This window comes from Suricata suricatta, chromosome 8 (assembly GCF_006229205.1).
Source record: "Suricata suricatta isolate VVHF042 chromosome 8, meerkat_22Aug2017_6uvM2_HiC, whole genome shotgun sequence".
Taxonomy (NCBI): Eukaryota; Metazoa; Chordata; class Mammalia; order Carnivora; family Herpestidae; genus Suricata; species Suricata suricatta.
The window spans coordinates 140,385,939-140,402,905 of NC_043707.1; the positions used below are offsets into that span (position 1 = coordinate 140,385,939).

General features: G+C 57.5%; 1 protein-coding gene across 3 annotated transcripts in view; it reads left to right on the forward strand.

Annotated features, from left to right (window-relative positions):
- MORN1 (MORN repeat containing 1) overlaps nucleotides 1-16,967 on the forward strand; it is a 46,286-nt gene that overhangs the window by 11,416 nt on the left and 17,903 nt on the right. For 2 of the 3 annotated variants that reach the window (XM_029949954.1, XM_029949956.1), the window contains exons 7-10: nucleotides 2,156-2,252; nucleotides 3,788-3,898; nucleotides 12,607-12,730; nucleotides 13,135-13,307. In XM_029949954.1, the coding sequence (XP_029805814.1) occupies nucleotides 2,156-2,252; nucleotides 3,788-3,898; nucleotides 12,607-12,730; nucleotides 13,135-13,307 (505 nt within the window). Of the gene's footprint in view, nucleotides 1-2,155; nucleotides 2,253-3,787; nucleotides 3,899-12,606; nucleotides 12,731-13,134; nucleotides 13,308-15,629; nucleotides 16,952-16,967 lie in introns of those variants that run through there. The other variant, XM_029949957.1, reaches the window with a different exon arrangement.

The window sequence follows — 16,967 nt, forward strand, 5'->3', positions numbered from 1 at the left end:
GGGGACGAGAGGCGGACGGGGGCTGGCACAGGGGACCGGCTCGGCAGCCATCCCGCCATTCGGAGGGGCTTTCATCCTGTGTTGATTTGGGCCCCGATGCCGCCCCAGGGGAGCCAGGAAGCATTTACCAGTGTCCATCCGTGGGAGCTGTGACTCCTGCCTCCAGGAGTCTCCGGTGCCCCCGTGGGCAGGGCAGGGGGGTGTCCGTGTGGTGGGAGCATCTGGAGCCAAGAGGGGGAGCGTGCAGGCATGGGGCTGGCACATGGCTGGGCTCCAGGGGCCCTGCGCCCATCCCCGAAGGGCGGGGCGTCCCCTGCCCTGGGACAGGAATGGGCACTGCAGGGTGAACACAGGAAGGGCTTGCCCAGGGCCTGGAGGGGGCACAGAAATGGCAGCTCCTGCCATCAGCAGGACACAGAGAGCCGGAGCGACGGGCCGAGGACGGGTGCGGAGGCTGCGGGTCCCCCCAGGAAGGTGTCACTGCCACGGCAGCCGCACTCTGTGGCCCCGCCTCCCTTGGGCCTGACCACACCCCACCGGGCCACCTGCTGCGGCCAGGCCCTGGGACTGAGCCTGGTGGTTTCCAGGTAGAGGGTGAGCCTCCGTTGGGGGCCGTGGATTTGGTTTGGCTCCTGTGAGTCTGCGTGTGACCGGCCAGGAGGCCCGTCGCCTGAGGTGAAGCTGTGAGCTTGTCAGGTTTGGAGATGGCGTCCGGAGGGAAGGGTTTGGGCAACTGCTCCAGCCGCGGCCTCGGCCTCGGCCTCCCAGCGAGCAGTCACTGGGGGCCCCGGGGACAGCCACCTGCCCTCCCAGGGCTGCCCCGACCTCCACCCACGGACAGCTGCTCAGCCTGGGACTCTGGCCCCCAGGGCACCTGGCCGGTCACAGCGAGAATGCGCCACCGCCGGGCCCCATGCACACGCCTGCACGCAGATCCGCACACAACAACACGTTCGTGGCCGCGCGTGCGCACCCAACCCCGCACGTACACATGTGTTCATCGCCCACTGGTGGTCACTTGGGTGCCGGGCCCCTGCAGCCGCCAGTGGGCTCCCGCCCGAGTCCAGGACGAGAGAGCCGGGCCCATCGGGCTGGTCTGGCCCATCACCTGCCCCCGTGGGCCGCTTACTAGGGGACCCGGCCTCAGCCCTGCATGCACCCAGCATTCCCGAGAGCGCAGCGGGGCGCAGCCTCAGGAAACCGGGTTCACCGCATGGAAAATGCTGCTGTCTGGGTCTCAGTCTGCAGGGACGCGGCCGTGCTGTGGGGCCCCCTGTCCCTGCCCACCTGCGGGCAGCCCTGCCTCTCCTGTTGGTTCGCCACCCCTGCCCGCTGCCCGCAGGGCTGCCCACTGTTTGGTGTCCTGGCCCAGCAGCCAGCTGCGGCCCGACCTCCACCCCCCCCACCGTGACTTGGCTCCAAAGCCTGGTGCTCAGCGACTGTGTTCCCCAAGCCGTCCATGGGAGCTCCTTCCCAGCTCTGGGGCGTCCAAGGTGTGCGAGGCCACAGCCCCGGGGCCCCTCCCGAGGGCCTGAGAGAGGCCCGCTCCGGCCTCGGCTGCGCTGCGTCCGCAGGGCCCGAGGGCGGCCCAGTCCACACGGGCACCGACCTCAGCCCAGCCCCGTGGCGGGCTGCATGGAACCAATTAGCTCCCACGGACACATGCATGGAACCAAACGTGCCTTTGGCCGAGTTCTCCGGCAGGAGTAATTCACAGTCAAATAAGAGACCGCGAGGCCCTTGAATTTTCCACAAAAGTCACCGCCACTCTGCCACACTGTTCTAAGGCCCGCCGAGCGTGTGGTCCGGAGCGTGAGGCCTATTGTGAGCGCGGCAGAGTGGGGTGTGCGTGTGCCTCCCTCCCTCCGGTGTGCGCCGCGGGGGCCCTCGACGGGCGCCCTCCAGCCCGCACACATGCAGATTCTTTACTGAGAGGCTGTTTGAGCTGAAAGCGCCCCTTTTTCAAGCCGGTATTTTGTTTGCGTTTTGCACATGTGTCATTGTTCCCAAACTCCTTGGCTTCTTACAGTTCAATCCAGAGCAACGTGCACACGTGGCGGTGGCGCATGATCCCTGCCCTGACGGGGTCCTGGCCCCCTGCCCCCGAATCGCACGCGTCCTCTGTGGGCTCTGAGTGCACGTGCTCTCTCCCCAGGGGCAGTGGCACAGTGACGTCTTCAGTGGCCTGGGCAGCATGACCCACTGCTCCGGGGCCGTCTACCGTGGGATGTGGATCAACGGACACCCGGTGGGTAAGTGCCGCACCCCCGCTCTCCCTTGGCCTTGCGAGGTGGTCTTGTGGGGTCACATCAGGGCTGCTGAGTTCCTGCCCAGGCAGCCCCAGGCCCTGGCACAGGGGGCTGGGTCAGGAGGTGTTTGGGGGCGACGGTGAAATGGATAAAATCCCAGCCCCTTCAGGAGAAACACGTTCCAGTCGGGTTTCAGAAGGGCTCATGACCGTGACCTGCAGAGGTCCCAGTCTGACCCCAGGCAGCCAAGGCCTGGCTGTGAGCAGGAGGGTCCCAACCTCAAAGGGTCCATGCCCGCAGGGCCCTGAGCACCCGGCCCCCCTCCCTGAGGTCTCTGCACAGTGACTGGAGCACAGGGGCCTGCAGGGACCCCTCCCTCTGGTGGCCGGTCAGGTGGCCTCCTGTTAGACTCCAGGTCAGGGGTGCCGGGCCAGGGGTCACAGGCCGTGGCTGCGGCTGCTTGGTCAGAGCTGACCAGCCATGCTTCTCACGTGTGTCCCCAGGGCCACTTGCCGGGGAGAGGCCACAGCAGGTGCTGCCAGGCCAGGCAGGGCCCCTCGGTGGGGGCTCGGGTCCAGCCAGGGGAGTGGCAGCCTGGGTCTGGGGGAGTCTCCCCAGCCCTCCAGAAGTGCCTTAGTAACGTCCCCCAAGTGAGGGGTCCTGTTGGAATCTGTGAAAGACTCAGGCAAGGGGCAGAGGACGTGTCCTGTCTCTCCCCCAACAGGACCCCAGCAGACGCGGGGAAAAGCCTAGAACGGCTGGGTGCTGGGTGGTCCTCCCAGAATGGAGGGGGGGCTGCCCCACGTGAGCTGACCCAGCCCCACGTCCCCGTGACGCCACCTGTCGCCATGCACATGTACCTGTGCGTGCTGCCTTCCAGCTCGCACATCATGGATAAAACTCAAGTCGGGCCCTAAGCTGCTCTGCATGATTGCTTCCAAACGCCCTAAACCTTGTGCAGAAGTCCTCACACTCGGGGGCTCAGGGATTCGGGGATTCAGGGGGAAGCAGACACTGAAGACAGCGTTTCCGGCTGCCTGGACCCCAGAGGACGCCCGCAGGTCCCGGAGGTGCCGGCCAGCCCGTGGGTGGCCCCGGCCTCCAGGCCGGCTCCCTGGCAGGTGGCTGCAGCACCTCATCCCCACACATGGACCCACGGACTCAGACACAGGAATGCAGGGCCCGAGTCCCAGCCAAGCAGAGGGTGTGCTGGAACCTTCCAGTGTGTGCAAACCCAAATGCTGAGGAGCTGCTCGCTTACAGCCCTTCACCATTCGGAGGCCTCTGAAGTCTCTTTAATAGACTTGCCCTAACTTGCTTGGAAATCACAGCTGCCCTTCAGGACCGGGTCACAGTGTTGTTTCAGTGGCTACCGGGCCCCTCGGTGAGGGGGCTCATGCAGGAGACTGACAGTGGGTGCAGCCCCTCCCTGCGGAGCTCGGGGAAGCGCGGCTGCCGGGCTGCGTGGGGGGCACGGGCTCCAGCGGGCGGCGCCCCCGGGGCCCCGGTCAGCCGTGCTCCGCTCTGCTCTCTCCCAGCACAAGCCCAGAGGATCGTGATTTTGGGTCCAGAGGTGATGGACGTGGCCCAGGGGTCTCCCTTCGCCTTGAGCATTCAGCTGCAGCAGGACAACGGGGAAGTTGCCAAGAGTAAGCGTCTGCAGGGTGACACTGCGTTTCCCGAAAGACCAGCAGGTGCCGGGTTCCCAGGATGGGGGGCGCGACGCCGCGCGGCCTCGGGTCCCGGGACTCCGCAGAAGCGTCGCCCAGAGGTCCTGGCCCGGGAGCCTCGGCAGGGGGGCAGCAGGCTCACGCGGCCTCCGGCTGCGGGCGTGCGTGTGTGCGTGTGTGTGTGTGACGGTTGTGCATGTGTGTGCGTACACGTGCGTGTGTGCGTGATGGTTGTGTGTGTGTCCACGTGCGTGTGTGTGATGGCTGTGCGTGTGTGCATGCACGTGCGTGTGTGACGGTTGTGCGTGTGTGTGCGTGCACGTGCGTGTGATGGTTGTGCGTGTGTGCATGCGTGCGTGTGTGACGGTTGTGCGCGTGCGTGCGTGTGTGACGGTTGTGCGTGCGTGTGCGTGCGTGTGTGCACGTGTGTGTGCACGAGGTGATTGTGCATGTGCGTGCGTGCGCACACGTGCGTGCGTGTGCGGTGGTTGTACGAGTGTGCATGTGCACGCGCACGTGTGTGTGTGTGATGGTTGTGTGTGCGTGCGCATGTGCGTGCGTGTGTGCGTGTGTGTTGTGCTCGTGCGTGTGTGCATGTATGCGCACATGCGTGTGTGTGCGTGCGTGTGTGTGTTGTGCACGTGCGTGTGTGTTGTGCATGTGTGTGTCAAGGTTGTGCGCCTGCCGGCGGCCGTCGCTCACCTCCCAGTAGGAAGGGTGACGGACGCACCGCCGGCACCTGCATAGGGCGACTTCCCGCGTCCTCTCAGGTGATGGGGGAGGACTGGGCTTTCTGAGGACTCCGCGGGGCCGCAGTGCGCAGGGGGGACCAGCTGACCTCCCGCAGCCCGTCCTGCCGATAAATGCACACCTGGGATTCTTACCGTCCATTCGTCCACCCAAGACCGGCAGGCTGTGACCAGGAAGCCACGCTGTGCAGCCCGGACCAGACAGTCACAGCTGGCTTATTTTATTTTACTTTTTTACGTTCATTTATTTTGAGAGAGAGCGCGTGCACTTGCACCCGAGCAGGGGACGGGCAGAGAGAGATTCGGGGAGAGGGGACCCCAAGCAGGCTCCACGCTGTCAGCACAGAGCCTGATGGGGGGCTCGAACCCACCAACTTGGGAAGACCCCTCATTCCCGCTCGCAGCCCCTGCCTGCCCCACCCCTCCCCTCTCCACGCTTCTGCTCCGCGGAGCGCGCCCACGTGGAGTGACCGGGGCGAGTTTCCGTGTGGCTTGTCCCTCGGCCGCATCCTCATGAACCGAGTGGCAGCAGATGTGCGTAGCTTCGAAAGACACGTCCAGGCCGTTTCCCGAAGCGGCCGCAGCACGTACGGCCCGGTCAGCAGGGACGGGCCTGATTTCGCCGACCCCGCAAGTGCGGCGGCCTGGGGGGCCCGGGGGCGCCCGTCTCGGGTCCGACCCGCAGCTCACGCTGACCAGTGTTGCAGCTTTGCGTGTGTTTATTGGCCACGTGTGTACCTTTTCTAGAGACGTGTTCGCCCAAATGCGCTGCCCGTGTTTTCAATCGGGCTGTTACTCTTCTCAGCTTTGAGTTACTGGACCCGTCGCGTTCTGAAAACAGGTCTTTGCAGATGGTCTCTCAGTCTGCGGCTTATCATCTTCTGAAGAGCAAAGGTTTTCCATTTCGACAAAGCGCAGCTGCTAACCCTTCTCTTTTCTGGACCGTAGCGGTGACGCACGTGGGGCCCCTCAGCCTGGCCAAGAACGCAGATACTCTCCTGTTTCTGCAAATTTTGCTCTTTCATTTCTGCGTTCCGTTTTCAGCTAAGTTTTTTGGATAAGAGAACGTTCTAAATTCACCTCTTTTCTAGTGGATTCCAGCTGTCACAGTCACGTGTGTGTAAAGACTGCCCCCGCCTCCCGGGAAACGCCTGGGTCGCGAAGCGCCGGCAGCACGGTGGCTACATCTGTTGCGCTCCATCGGCGCCCGCGCCTGCCGCCACCGCACTGTCCTGATCCGTGAGTCCCCAGAGTGAGACTGGGAACTGGAGATCCCTCCGATTTTGTTTTTCTTTTTCAAAATTGTTTTGGCTATTCCGGGAAGTTTGTATTTTACATAAAATTTTTGGGGTCAGCCTTGTCAATTTCTGCAAAAAAAAAAAAAAAGCCTCCTGGGGTGCAGTCGGGGACTTGGGCCCGGAAACACCGGAAGGAGCTCCCCAGCCGCCCGCGGGAGACATCTCCCGTGTGCTCCTGCCTCCACTTTTTCTCACCAAAGTTCTGTGATTTTTAGTATCCAAGTCTTGGACTTCTTTTGTTAAATTTATTAGTAACTGAAAATTATTGCTAGTTACTTAATTTATCATTATAATTTGTTTACTAACACATTTGTAATATTTATTCTTTTTATGTTATTGTAAATGGAATTTCCTTTTAATTTTAATTGAGAGAGAGAGAGAAAGAGAGAGCACATGCAAGCAGGGGAGGGGCAGAGGGAGGGGTGTCCTTGCGGTTCGGACGTGCATTATCCCTCAGGAGGAGTGACGCTGCGCATCTTTTCATGTGTTTATCGACCATTCGTACATCGTCTTCAGGGAAGTATCTATTCAGATTCTGCCCTTTTAAAAAATTGAGTAACTTGTCCTTTTATGGTGAGTTATGGGGGCGTCCGGGGTGGCTCAGTCGGTTAAGCGTCCGGCTTTGGCTCAGGTCATGATCTCACGGTTCGTGGGTTCGAGCCCTGCATTGGGCTCTGCTGACAGCCAGCTCAGAGCCTGGAGCCTGCCTCAGATTCTGTGTCTCCCTCTCTCTCTGACCCTCCCCTGCTCGCACTGTCTCTCTCTATCTCTCAAAACTAAAAATTAAAAAAAAAAAAAAAAACAAGTTTGTGGGATCAAGCCCCACGTGGGGCTCACGGCTTCCTGCACAGGCCCCCTCTGTCCCTTTCTGTTCCCCTCCCCCACTCAGGCATGCTCAAAAATAAACTTTATTTAAGTTTATTTATTTATTTTGAGAGAGAGAGAAAGAGAAAGAACAGGAGGAAGCAGCCGGGGAGAGAGAGAGTCCCGAGCAGGCTCCACACTGCCAGCCCAGAGCCCAGTTCTCAGACTGTGAGATCATGACTTGAGCTAAAACCAGGAGTCAGACGCTTAGCTGACTGAGCCGCTCAGGGGCCCCCATAAAACATGTTTTAAAAAGAGTCCTCTGTGTGCTGGATCTAAGTCTCCTTACCAAACATCTGACTTACAAGTGTTTGTTCCCATTTTATGGATTGCCTTGCAGTTTCTGATGGTGTCCTTTGAACACAGAAGTGTTAAATTTTGGTGAAGTCCAACCCAACTCACTGCTTTTTTCATCTGCCCGTTAGGCTGTTGGTTCCAAATCTAAGAGGACTGCTTAACTCCGAGTCATGGAGATTTTCTCCTGTGTTTTCTTCTAAGGATTTTACATACTTGTCTCTTACATTTAGAATGATAAGCCATTTCGAGGTAATCTGTTTGTATGGTGTGAGGCGGGGGTCGAACTACACTGCTCTGCATGTGGACGCCCAGCTGTCCCAGCCCCACTGGGGAAGCCCGCCCTGTCCCCCTTGGATGACCTGGGCATTCCATCTGCTAAAATTTTGTTTGCAGTTTTTGCATGCCTTTTCATGAAGGAGATTGGTCTTGAATTTTTTTCTTTATTTTCCTTTTTAAGGTTTGTTTCTAGGTAATCTCTACACCCACACGAGACTTGAACTTACAACCCTGAGATCAAGAATCATGCACTCCTCCGACGGAGCCCGCCAAGCACCCTGAATTTTTTTCCTTTTAATATCTTTGTCTGATTTTGGTTTCAGGGTAATGCTGACCTCATAGAATGAGTCAGAGAAAATTACTTCCTCTTCTGGAAGAGTCTTGTTGAATTAGTATCATTTCTTTTTTAAATGTTTGGTAGAATTCAATATGAAGGCCATTGAGGTCTGGAGTTTCTTTGTGGAAAGACTTTTAATTACTAATTCAGTTTCTTTAATAGACATATGGTTATTGGCGTTATCTGTTTTTAATTTTTTTAAGTTTATCTATTTAGAGAGAGCATGTGACAACAGGGGAGGGGCAGAGAGAGATGGGGAGAGAGAATCCTAAGCAGGCTCCACACCATCAGCCCAGAGCCTGAACTGGGGCTTGATCCTATGAACCATGAGATTGTGACCTGACCTGAAATCAAGAATGGACGCCCAACTGACTGAGCCACGCAGGTGCCCTGAAGTTATATGTTTCTTCTTGAATAAACTTGGGCATTTTGTGTCTTTGAAGGAATACTTGTTCATCTAAGTTGTCAGGTTTATCATCATAAGCTTGCTCATAATATTTCCTCATTCTGCATTTAATGCATTGATATCACCTCTCTGTTCCAACTGTGGATTATGGGTGTCTTCTTCCTGTTTTTCCTGACTAGTTGGCTATAGGTTATCAGTGTCATTGATAAACATTCAACTTCTAGTTTCATTGATTTCTCTATTGTTGTCTGGTTTCTATTTCATTAATTCCTATTATGATTGTATTATATCCTTGGTTCTGCTTACTTTGGGTTTTATTTACTCTCCTTTTTTCTAGTTTTTAAGATGGAAACCAAGGTCATTTATTTCAAACCTTTCTTTGCTAATATGAGAGTTTATTGCTATACATTTCCCCCTTAGTCCTGCTTTAGCTGCATCTCTGGAATTTTGATACATTGTGTATTCATTTTCATTTAGTTGAGAATGCTTTCTGAGTTCCCTTTTGATTTTCCCTTTGCCCCATGAGTGATTTAGAAGCGTGTCGTTTGATTTCCAAATATTTGTGGAGATTTTTCAGATCTTTTTGTAATTAACTTCACACTTAATTCCATGCGGTTATAGTCACACTTTGTATATCTTGAATCCCTTTAAATGTAAGACTTTTTTCATAGCATTTGTTCTGTTTTGGTAAATGTGTGTGCACTTTGAGAAGAACATGATTTCTGTTCTTGTTGGGTGGAATAAGTATCAATCTATAAATAAATATCTATCTATAAATATCAATCAAGTGGATTTTATTGAGACTGTCTTTCAAGTTTACCACATCTTTGCTGATTTTCGGTCCACTTGTTCTATCAGTACTGACAGTGGCATATTGAAATTTCTGATTATAATTGTGAATCCTGTATTTTTTATTTCATTTCTATCATTTTTTGCTACATGTGTTTTGTAGCTCTGTTATTAGCTGCATAAACATGTAGGATTTTTATGTCATTTAATTACTTGACCCCTTATCATTGCAAAATTACCTTTTTCTTCTTTTAATGTTTATTTATTTTTGAGAGAAAGAGACAGAGACAGAGACAGAGAGACACACAGAGCATGAATGGGGCAGGAGCAGGAAGAGAGAGGGAGCACAGAATCTGAAGCAGGCTCCAGGCTCTGAGCTGTCAGCACAGAGCCCGACACGGGACTCGAACCCACGAACGGTGAGATCCTGACCTGAGCCGAAGTCAGACGCTTAACTCACTGAGCCCCCAGCACCTTCGGAATTACCGTTCGCATTCTGGCATCGTCATTGCTCTGGCATCTACTTTGTATGATATTAATATAGTGACTCCAGCTTTCTCTCAGCTCATATCAGCCTGCCATGCCTTTATCCATCCTCTGACTTCTCACCTACTTAAGTCTTTATATTGAAAGTGTGCTTTTTGTAGGCAATATGTAGTTGGGTCTTGCTTTTCTCGTTCAGTCTAACCACATCTATCTTTTAATTAAAGTTTTTACACCATTCACATTTAATATAGTTATTGATATACCAGTTTCAAACTTACCATTTTACTGATTTCTATCTGCCCTGGCTGATGTGTGTGTGTGTGTGTGTGTGTGTGTGTGTGTGTGTGTGTCCTCTTTAGACTTGATTCCTACCCTCTGTGGGGTGAGTATTCTTTACGATTCCATCCTGTCTCCTCTGTTGGCTTATCAATTGTTACTCCCTGTTTTCTTGTCGTAGGGGTTGCTTTAAGGCCCACAATTTACGTCTTTAACTTATCACAGTCCGCTCTGGAGTGATGCCATACCACTTCACATCTAACATCAGAACTCCACGGTGGAGTACACTCCCTTTTCTGCAACCCCAATCTGTATGCTATTGTTTTCATATGTTTTACCTGCATGCGTTTAATACACTTCGTAATACATTGTTACTACTTTTGCTTAAACTGCTGTTTATCTTTCAAAGGATACTTAACAAATAAAAAAGGAAATCTCATCGATTTATCCACAGAGTTACTATTTCCCGTTCTCCCCATTCCTTCCAATAGATACAGATTTCCAGCTGCTGCCATTTTCCTTCTGCCTGAAGGACTTAACCGTTAACATTTCTTGGCCTACCTGCTGGCTGGCGATTAATTTTTTCCACGTTCATACGTCTGGAAACATCTTGATTTTACTTTCATTTCTCACAGATATTTTCACCAGGTGTAGGATTCTGGTTTACCTCCCAGCCGCACGCTGGTGCTATTCCACTGTTTTCTTGTCTGTTTCCAGCGAGAAGTCTGCAGTCACCTTATCTGTGTCTTCTCTGCACAAACTTGCCTCTTCTCTGGCTGCTTTTAAGGCTTTCTCTTTATCACTGGTTTGACCAGTTTTATTCTTTATCTTTGTTAATATTTTTACTGTTTATTTTTAAGAGAGAGAGAGATGGAGTGCAAGCAGGGGAGAGGCAGAGAGAGAGGAAAACACAGAATCCGAAGCAGGCTTTAGGCTCCGAGCTGTCAGCACAGAGCCTGACGTGGGGCTCGAACCCACGAACTGTGAGATCGTGACCTGAGCCGGAGTCAGACGCTCAACCGACTGAGCCCCCCAGGCGCCCTGAGCAGTTTTATTTTTGAAGTGACATGGTGTAACTTTCATCATGTTTCTTGTGCTTGAGGTCTATTGATTTTCTCAGATCTGTGAGTTTATAGTTTTCATCAAGTTTTGGGATTTTTCAGCCTGTATTTCCTTAAACAGTTTTTCCATCACCACTTTTCCTCCCTCTCTTTCAGGGGCTTCATCACCCATATATTAGGCTGCCTAAAGTTGCATCACTGTTCGAGGATTCTTCCCCTTCCCTCTTTCTCCCCCCCTTTTTTTAACCTTCCTTTTTTTTTTCTTTTTTCCTTTTTCCTCTTGGTGTTTCATTTTGGATAGTTTCTATAGCTATGTTTTCAAGTTCATGAGTCTTTTTTTTTTTGCAATGTCTAATCTGCCATTGATCACATACAGTGTACTTTTCATCTAAGAGTTTTTATTCCTAGAAGTTCAGCTTTGTTCTTTTTATATCTTCAGTGTCTCTACCTATTTCTTGAACACTTGGAGTCCAGTTATAATAATAACTTTGAAAAAGTGCCCTTTCCTGCTAATTCTAACATCGGGGTCAGTTTGGGTTGGTTTCATTTGACTGTGTTCCCTCCTCATTATGGACCATACTTTTCGTCATTCTTCGCCTGGTAATCTTTGACTGGGTGCCAGACATTGAAATTTTTACCCTTTGGGGGCTGGATAGTTCTGTGTTTCTGAGTTTTTTCTGGGGTACAGTTGACTGACTTGGATACATTTGATCCGTTCAGGCTTTGCCTTTCTGAAGTGTTAGGTGTGGAGTAGAGCCCATCAGAGGCCCATTGTCCCCACTGTTGAAGCGAGACCTCCTGAGGACCCTGCCCAGGGGGCCACAGCGTCCCGTCCTCCCAGCCTGGCCGGTGGCCGTGAGCCGCTCCCGTCCCGTGGGAGCCCAGGCCCCGGCCCCACCCACCCTTCCTTTTCCTGGCCCTTCTCCTGGCCTTGGGACATCTCCTCACACCGGGTGTGCTGACCTGGGCTCTGCTGTGCACCCAGAGGCCCCAAACTCCTCTCTGTTCCTCTATGCCTGTCTAGACTCCAGGACGCCGGGTGTGCCTGTCCCCCCTGACTTCCAGCCCTGTGTCCTCACCGAGGGGTTCGACCTGGGCAGTTAGGGCATTTGTTTCCATCTCTCAGGGACCACTGTCCTTGGACCTTCAGAACCATTCTCTTATATTTTCTATTTTTGGTTGCTTCAGGCAGGAGCATAGACTGGTTCTGGGTGCCCCATCTTGACCCGGAACGGAAGCCAATCAGACCACACTGAGATGTTATTCCCAACTCCACTCCTGACTCCCTTCCTTCCAAGTCAACGTTCTTGCAGTATCTGCCCTGCTCCGTCTCCTCTTCCATGGGGGCTGGACGGTGGGCCGTCCTGGACACTGCTCAGAGCCCACACGACTAGGCGCTGCGCCGAGCGCCTCGGGAGTGCAGACCAGGGGTCGAGGTGGGAGATGGGCCACAAGCAGCGCCGGCTCCCCGGAGGCAGAGCTGTGGTGAAGACAAGCTTCTGGCGTGCCTGCTCTCGGCCAGGGCAACCCCACGGCCTCGAGCAGGTGAAACCCGGAGGCTGCCTAACAAGGAGAGCCCCCCGCCCAGAGGCACAGCCAGGTGCCCTGAGGCCCGGGACCCCCAGTGAGGGGTGTCAGGCGGTGTGGACGGCTCGGCCGAGGGCCAGAGAGGCAAAGGAGCCGGGAAGGTAGGCTGGGAGCTCGAGCTGGATGCCGCTGCTGCCCTGCGGGAGGTCTGCTGCAACGGTCCTCACAGGTGCCCGGCCCAGGACCAGGGAGGGAGAGACCCGCTCCTTGTGGCCGCTCTGTCCCTACCATGGCTCAGCCTGCTTCTCTCTCCTTCCCAAGGCGAGGACGGCCGGGTTTTGAAGATCTCAGCCGGCGTCAGGTACGTGCAGCTCCCGGCCTCCTCGGAGGTCAGCTTCTTTCAAGTGGACAAGGACAACCCGCAGACACCCATCCAGACCCCGTTGTGAGTATGGGCGCCCCCGGATGCCCATGGGGGTCAGGGGACAAGGAGGAATGGCCCAGAATTACTCGACCCAGGCCCGTCCACACATGGCTCCCACACCAAGAATGCTGAGGTCACTGGGGACACAGGAGTGACCGCCAGGCTCTGTCTAATGGAGCAGAGGCAAAGGCACCTCTAGACAGTGGGGGCCAGGCAGGGGACCCGGGGGAGGTGGGGTGGGCTCCAGGTGCCTCCAGACATGGCCCTCACCCCCACTGTTCCCTGCTTCCCGCCACCTTAGTCTCAGAGGGGTCGCCTCGTCCCCTCCTCCCTGGAAGGACTCTTAGGCCACCGTGTCCCCCACAGCCAGGTGTCCCTCTCAGCTTGGTGTCCAACAAAGCCCCGTCCCACCCTCCCTTTTGCAGTGGGTTTGAGTGCATTGCCTACCCTCTGCGGAGCCCCCAGTGTGGGGGCCTGGGGCCCGGAGCTGCCCTGGGAAGTGCCGGGCGAGACCCGCTGCTCCCCGGGGGAGGCCTGGAGCCAGCGCTGCCACCAGACTTCTCTCCGGGCCACAGGGACGCCCCCGGGGGCCCTCCCGGTGAGTGGGGCTGGCCAGCTGGTGGGTGGTAGGTTACATGCTTAGGGGGGTGTGGGCTGACGGTCGGAGCCCCAGAGCCTGGGCAGGAGGAAAACAAAGCTGACCCTTGAGAGCCAGGCACAGTGGCCCTGGAGGGGACAGAATGTCCCAGGAAGATGGTGCCGGGACCTGAGCAGGCCAGTCGCCTTGGCTGTGGGTTGCAAGGCGGGCTGGGAGCTCCTGCCCTGAGCACCCAGATCCCTCGGGTGCGTGTCCTTACTGTGCAGACCCAGTGCCCGCGGTGGGGCTGGGGCACGGGCAGTGCCAGGGGCTGCGGTGGCTGTCCCGCCCTCTCCACGTGCATGTCTGGTCATAGCCGCCGGTCTTGTTCGGCCCTGGGGCAACCCCATCAAGGCCACTGTCACCAGGGGGTCTGTGGCTGGACAGGAGCGCCCTCCTGACGGCCCCCACCGCCCGGGGCTGGCGTCTGCAGACCTAACGGTGGGGAGGGTTTGCCTGCTTCTCGGGCTGGTTCCGCTCCGCCCTGAGCACACAGGGTTGCTCGTGCCCTCCGAGCCACGGCTCCTGGTGCCCGCCATGCAGCCCCGGCCCGGCTTTCCCAGATGACTCCGCAGTCGCTGCCGGAAGCAGAGCCCTGGAGCTCGGGAGGTAAGCCCGAGTCTGCAGCTCACCGTATCCGGGGACCCCGGTCCCGCGCGAGCTGATGCAGCCCCACCACTCACGTGCCAGCGGGGGGAGCGTTTGCGTTACCGGCGGTGTCCCGGCTGAGCGTGGTCAGGGGCCCGCCGGGTCCGTGGACCAGGACACAGGGCTCCCCCAGGCACGTCCATGCGCACACTAGCTCTGGGGACCTTCATGTTCCCTTAGCCCCTTGAAGTGGGCCCGGTCCCCGGTCGGGACCCCGGCCCTGGTCGCTGCAGAGGAGTGCTCCCTGGTCACAGAGCAGAGTGGGGGGGCCAGCGCTCTGCAAAAAGGCCCAGGCCGGGCCCTACGTGGGGCGCCTCCACACCTCAGGGGCGGGCGGCCCCGCCCAGGCTCGTGGGGCGGAGCCCGGGCTGGCCACGCCCCCTCATCTGCTTCCCGGTGGGTTTATAGAAGCAATTTTGCGCCCATGGGCAGAGCAGCACTCTTGTCTCTGCGTAAAAACGCTCTCTGGGCACCATGTCTTCCAGCGGCAGGGATTTCAGAGCCTGTAATGAGGTCTCCGTGGAAATCCGGCCCGGAAAGGGGGGCCTGGCCAGCTGCGCAGACTTGGGGTGCTCGCCGCTGGGGAGTGGGCCCCATCCCGGGCTCATGGGGCTGCCGACAGGCTCAGAGACGCCCCGTGGGTGCAGAGCCATCGAGAATCACCTTTGGGGAGACCGAGGAGACCACGCCTGGGGGCCTGTGAGAAGCGCTGGGGTCTGAGCCTGAGGCCCGCAGCCAACCCGAGGCTGCAGGTCCTCTGCCGGGTGTCCTGGGGCCCGAGAGGTGGCCGCTTCTCTGGCATTTGCTGGCCCAGCCTCTCCGCACCTGCCTCCTCTCCTGTGAGGTGAGGATGAGCGGCATCCGTCCCCAGGATTGCCACCCCCGTTGTGACCCCCTCCTGTCCCCTCACAAGGTGAGACCCACGAACATGCGCACCTGTGTGGGGAGCTGTCGCCCAAGCCTCCGCGGGACGCTCCCACTGGACGCGTCCTGTCCGCACAGCTGCCCCGGAGCACCCCTCGCCCTGCCGGGCCCAGGCCCTCCTGACGTGCCCACGGGGGGGGGGGAGCCTGGGGACCCTGGGTCATGGACACACTGGCCGGCTGTCTGTGCTTTGGTGTGGCTGCAAACAGGACATGAAGTCAGTGCAGATTTCAGTTCTGCCGCAGGTAGGGTAGGGTCGGTCGGCCATGAGCAAAAGAAAACCCCGGATAAAAACAGCTTGACCCCGGGAGCTCGCTTCTCGGGGCAGGAGGCGCCCGCTGTGGGCAGCCGGGCAGTACCTGGGGCCCACGTGGGAGTGGGGAAAACCGGAAACGGCCGGGCAGCCCCCTCGCCCTGGCCTGGCTCAGCGCGTTCCCGGCCCAGTTCCTGCCTCTCCTCCTCTGCCCGACCTTCCCCGCGGAGCCCGAGCCCCTTTCGAGCCGCAGGGGGAAGGGGTCTCGGCAGTCATCCGCCTGGGCCGGAGCCGTGGAGGGCGCCGCCGGCCGCGTGCCTCCCGGAGTCTCGGCCCCGCAGGAGTGCAGCCAGAGGGTCAGGCCAAGGGATCGGTGGGTACGCGCCTCAAAGGGATCTGGGCCAGAAAACCCACAGGTGACTGTCCCCCCGAAACGTCTCACTGTGGCCCCCGAGCAGGAGCCCCACGGAACGTGCTTCCCGTGCACAAACTCCAGACTGGCAGGCGCTGCTGGACGCCCACCCGTGACCGAACACGAGCCGCGCAAGGAGACGGGAGCACGGCTCTCGCCGAAGACACCCACTGCCCACCAGGAGCAGCCCCGCTCCGGGCCCTCTCCTGAGCTCACTCTCGAGCCCTCTTCTGACAGCAGGGTGGTGGCTTCCACTCCATCGACGTTCATTTCTCGCGTGGACGTTCAGAGGCTGGGGTGCCGTCCCCCATGGTCACCAGGGTCCCTGTTTCTGTTTCCTGTGCTGCTCTGTCACCCTTCCTGCACCACCTCATGGCCCTAGAGGGTTGCACAGGCGCCGGTCGTCATGCCCGCTGTTCCAGCCAGCTGGGAGGGGAAGCATGAGGACCTGGGACCCTTCCTTTGAAGCAGCGTCCTTTCTGAGAACAGCTGTTGCTTACGCTCGCCGGCCAGCACTGGGTTAGGTGGCCACACCAGGCCACGGAGACAAGATTCTGTTGCCAGAAAACAGGAGGAAGACGGCGAGTTCCCGTCTCCCAGCACCTTTGCCCGACGGTCTGGAAGCTGCGTGAGCAGAGCTGCCGTCAGCCAAGGCCTCGCGCCACCTCCAGGGGCTGACGGGGCAGCCGGAGGCCGCATCCCTGTCGGAACCGTGTCCCCCGCAGGGCTGAGGCGGTGACGAATGGGCTCGGTAAACCGGGGCTGGAGGAGAAGACGCTCATTCTGCTAGACGGACGGGAAGTGAGGGCCCCGGGCTCCCCCAAGGGTGCGGGAGCGGTGGCCCCGCAGCGGGCTCGGCCGGCCCCTCGGGGACCGGGTTCGCGGCTCCTTCCTCACCCCTCTGACGCACAACTAAGGAACTAAACGCTCCAAAAACTTGGTTTCCAATCACACGAGTAAGTGAACCGAGGAGAGGAAGTCCTTTCCGGAAGCCTCGTGGCCTCGCGCAGAATCTCCGGACTCCGCGTTCTCACATCGGGTCGTCGTGTTTAACTTTCGAGCAGTTTGCTCTCCGTTGAGAAGAAAAGGCGAGCAGGCCGGGCCTTCTGGACCACCTGGGTGACGCTGCAGCACCGCGTCGTGGGCACGGCGCACCGCTGTTCTGTTCCCAGGCAGACAGCCTGCTGTGACTCCCACCCTCGGCTCGAGGGGAGGCGCCTTTTGTGCGGAACGCCGTCAGGGGGGCGTCCGCCGCCCCCGCGGGGCAGGCCCTCGGCGTCCTGCCGCGGGGACACTGGCAGGCGGCCGCTCCGCCCGGACGATCCCCCCAAATTGGATCTGGGAACCTATAAGGCCGTAGCAGGGAGAGACCCTCACGTTGTGT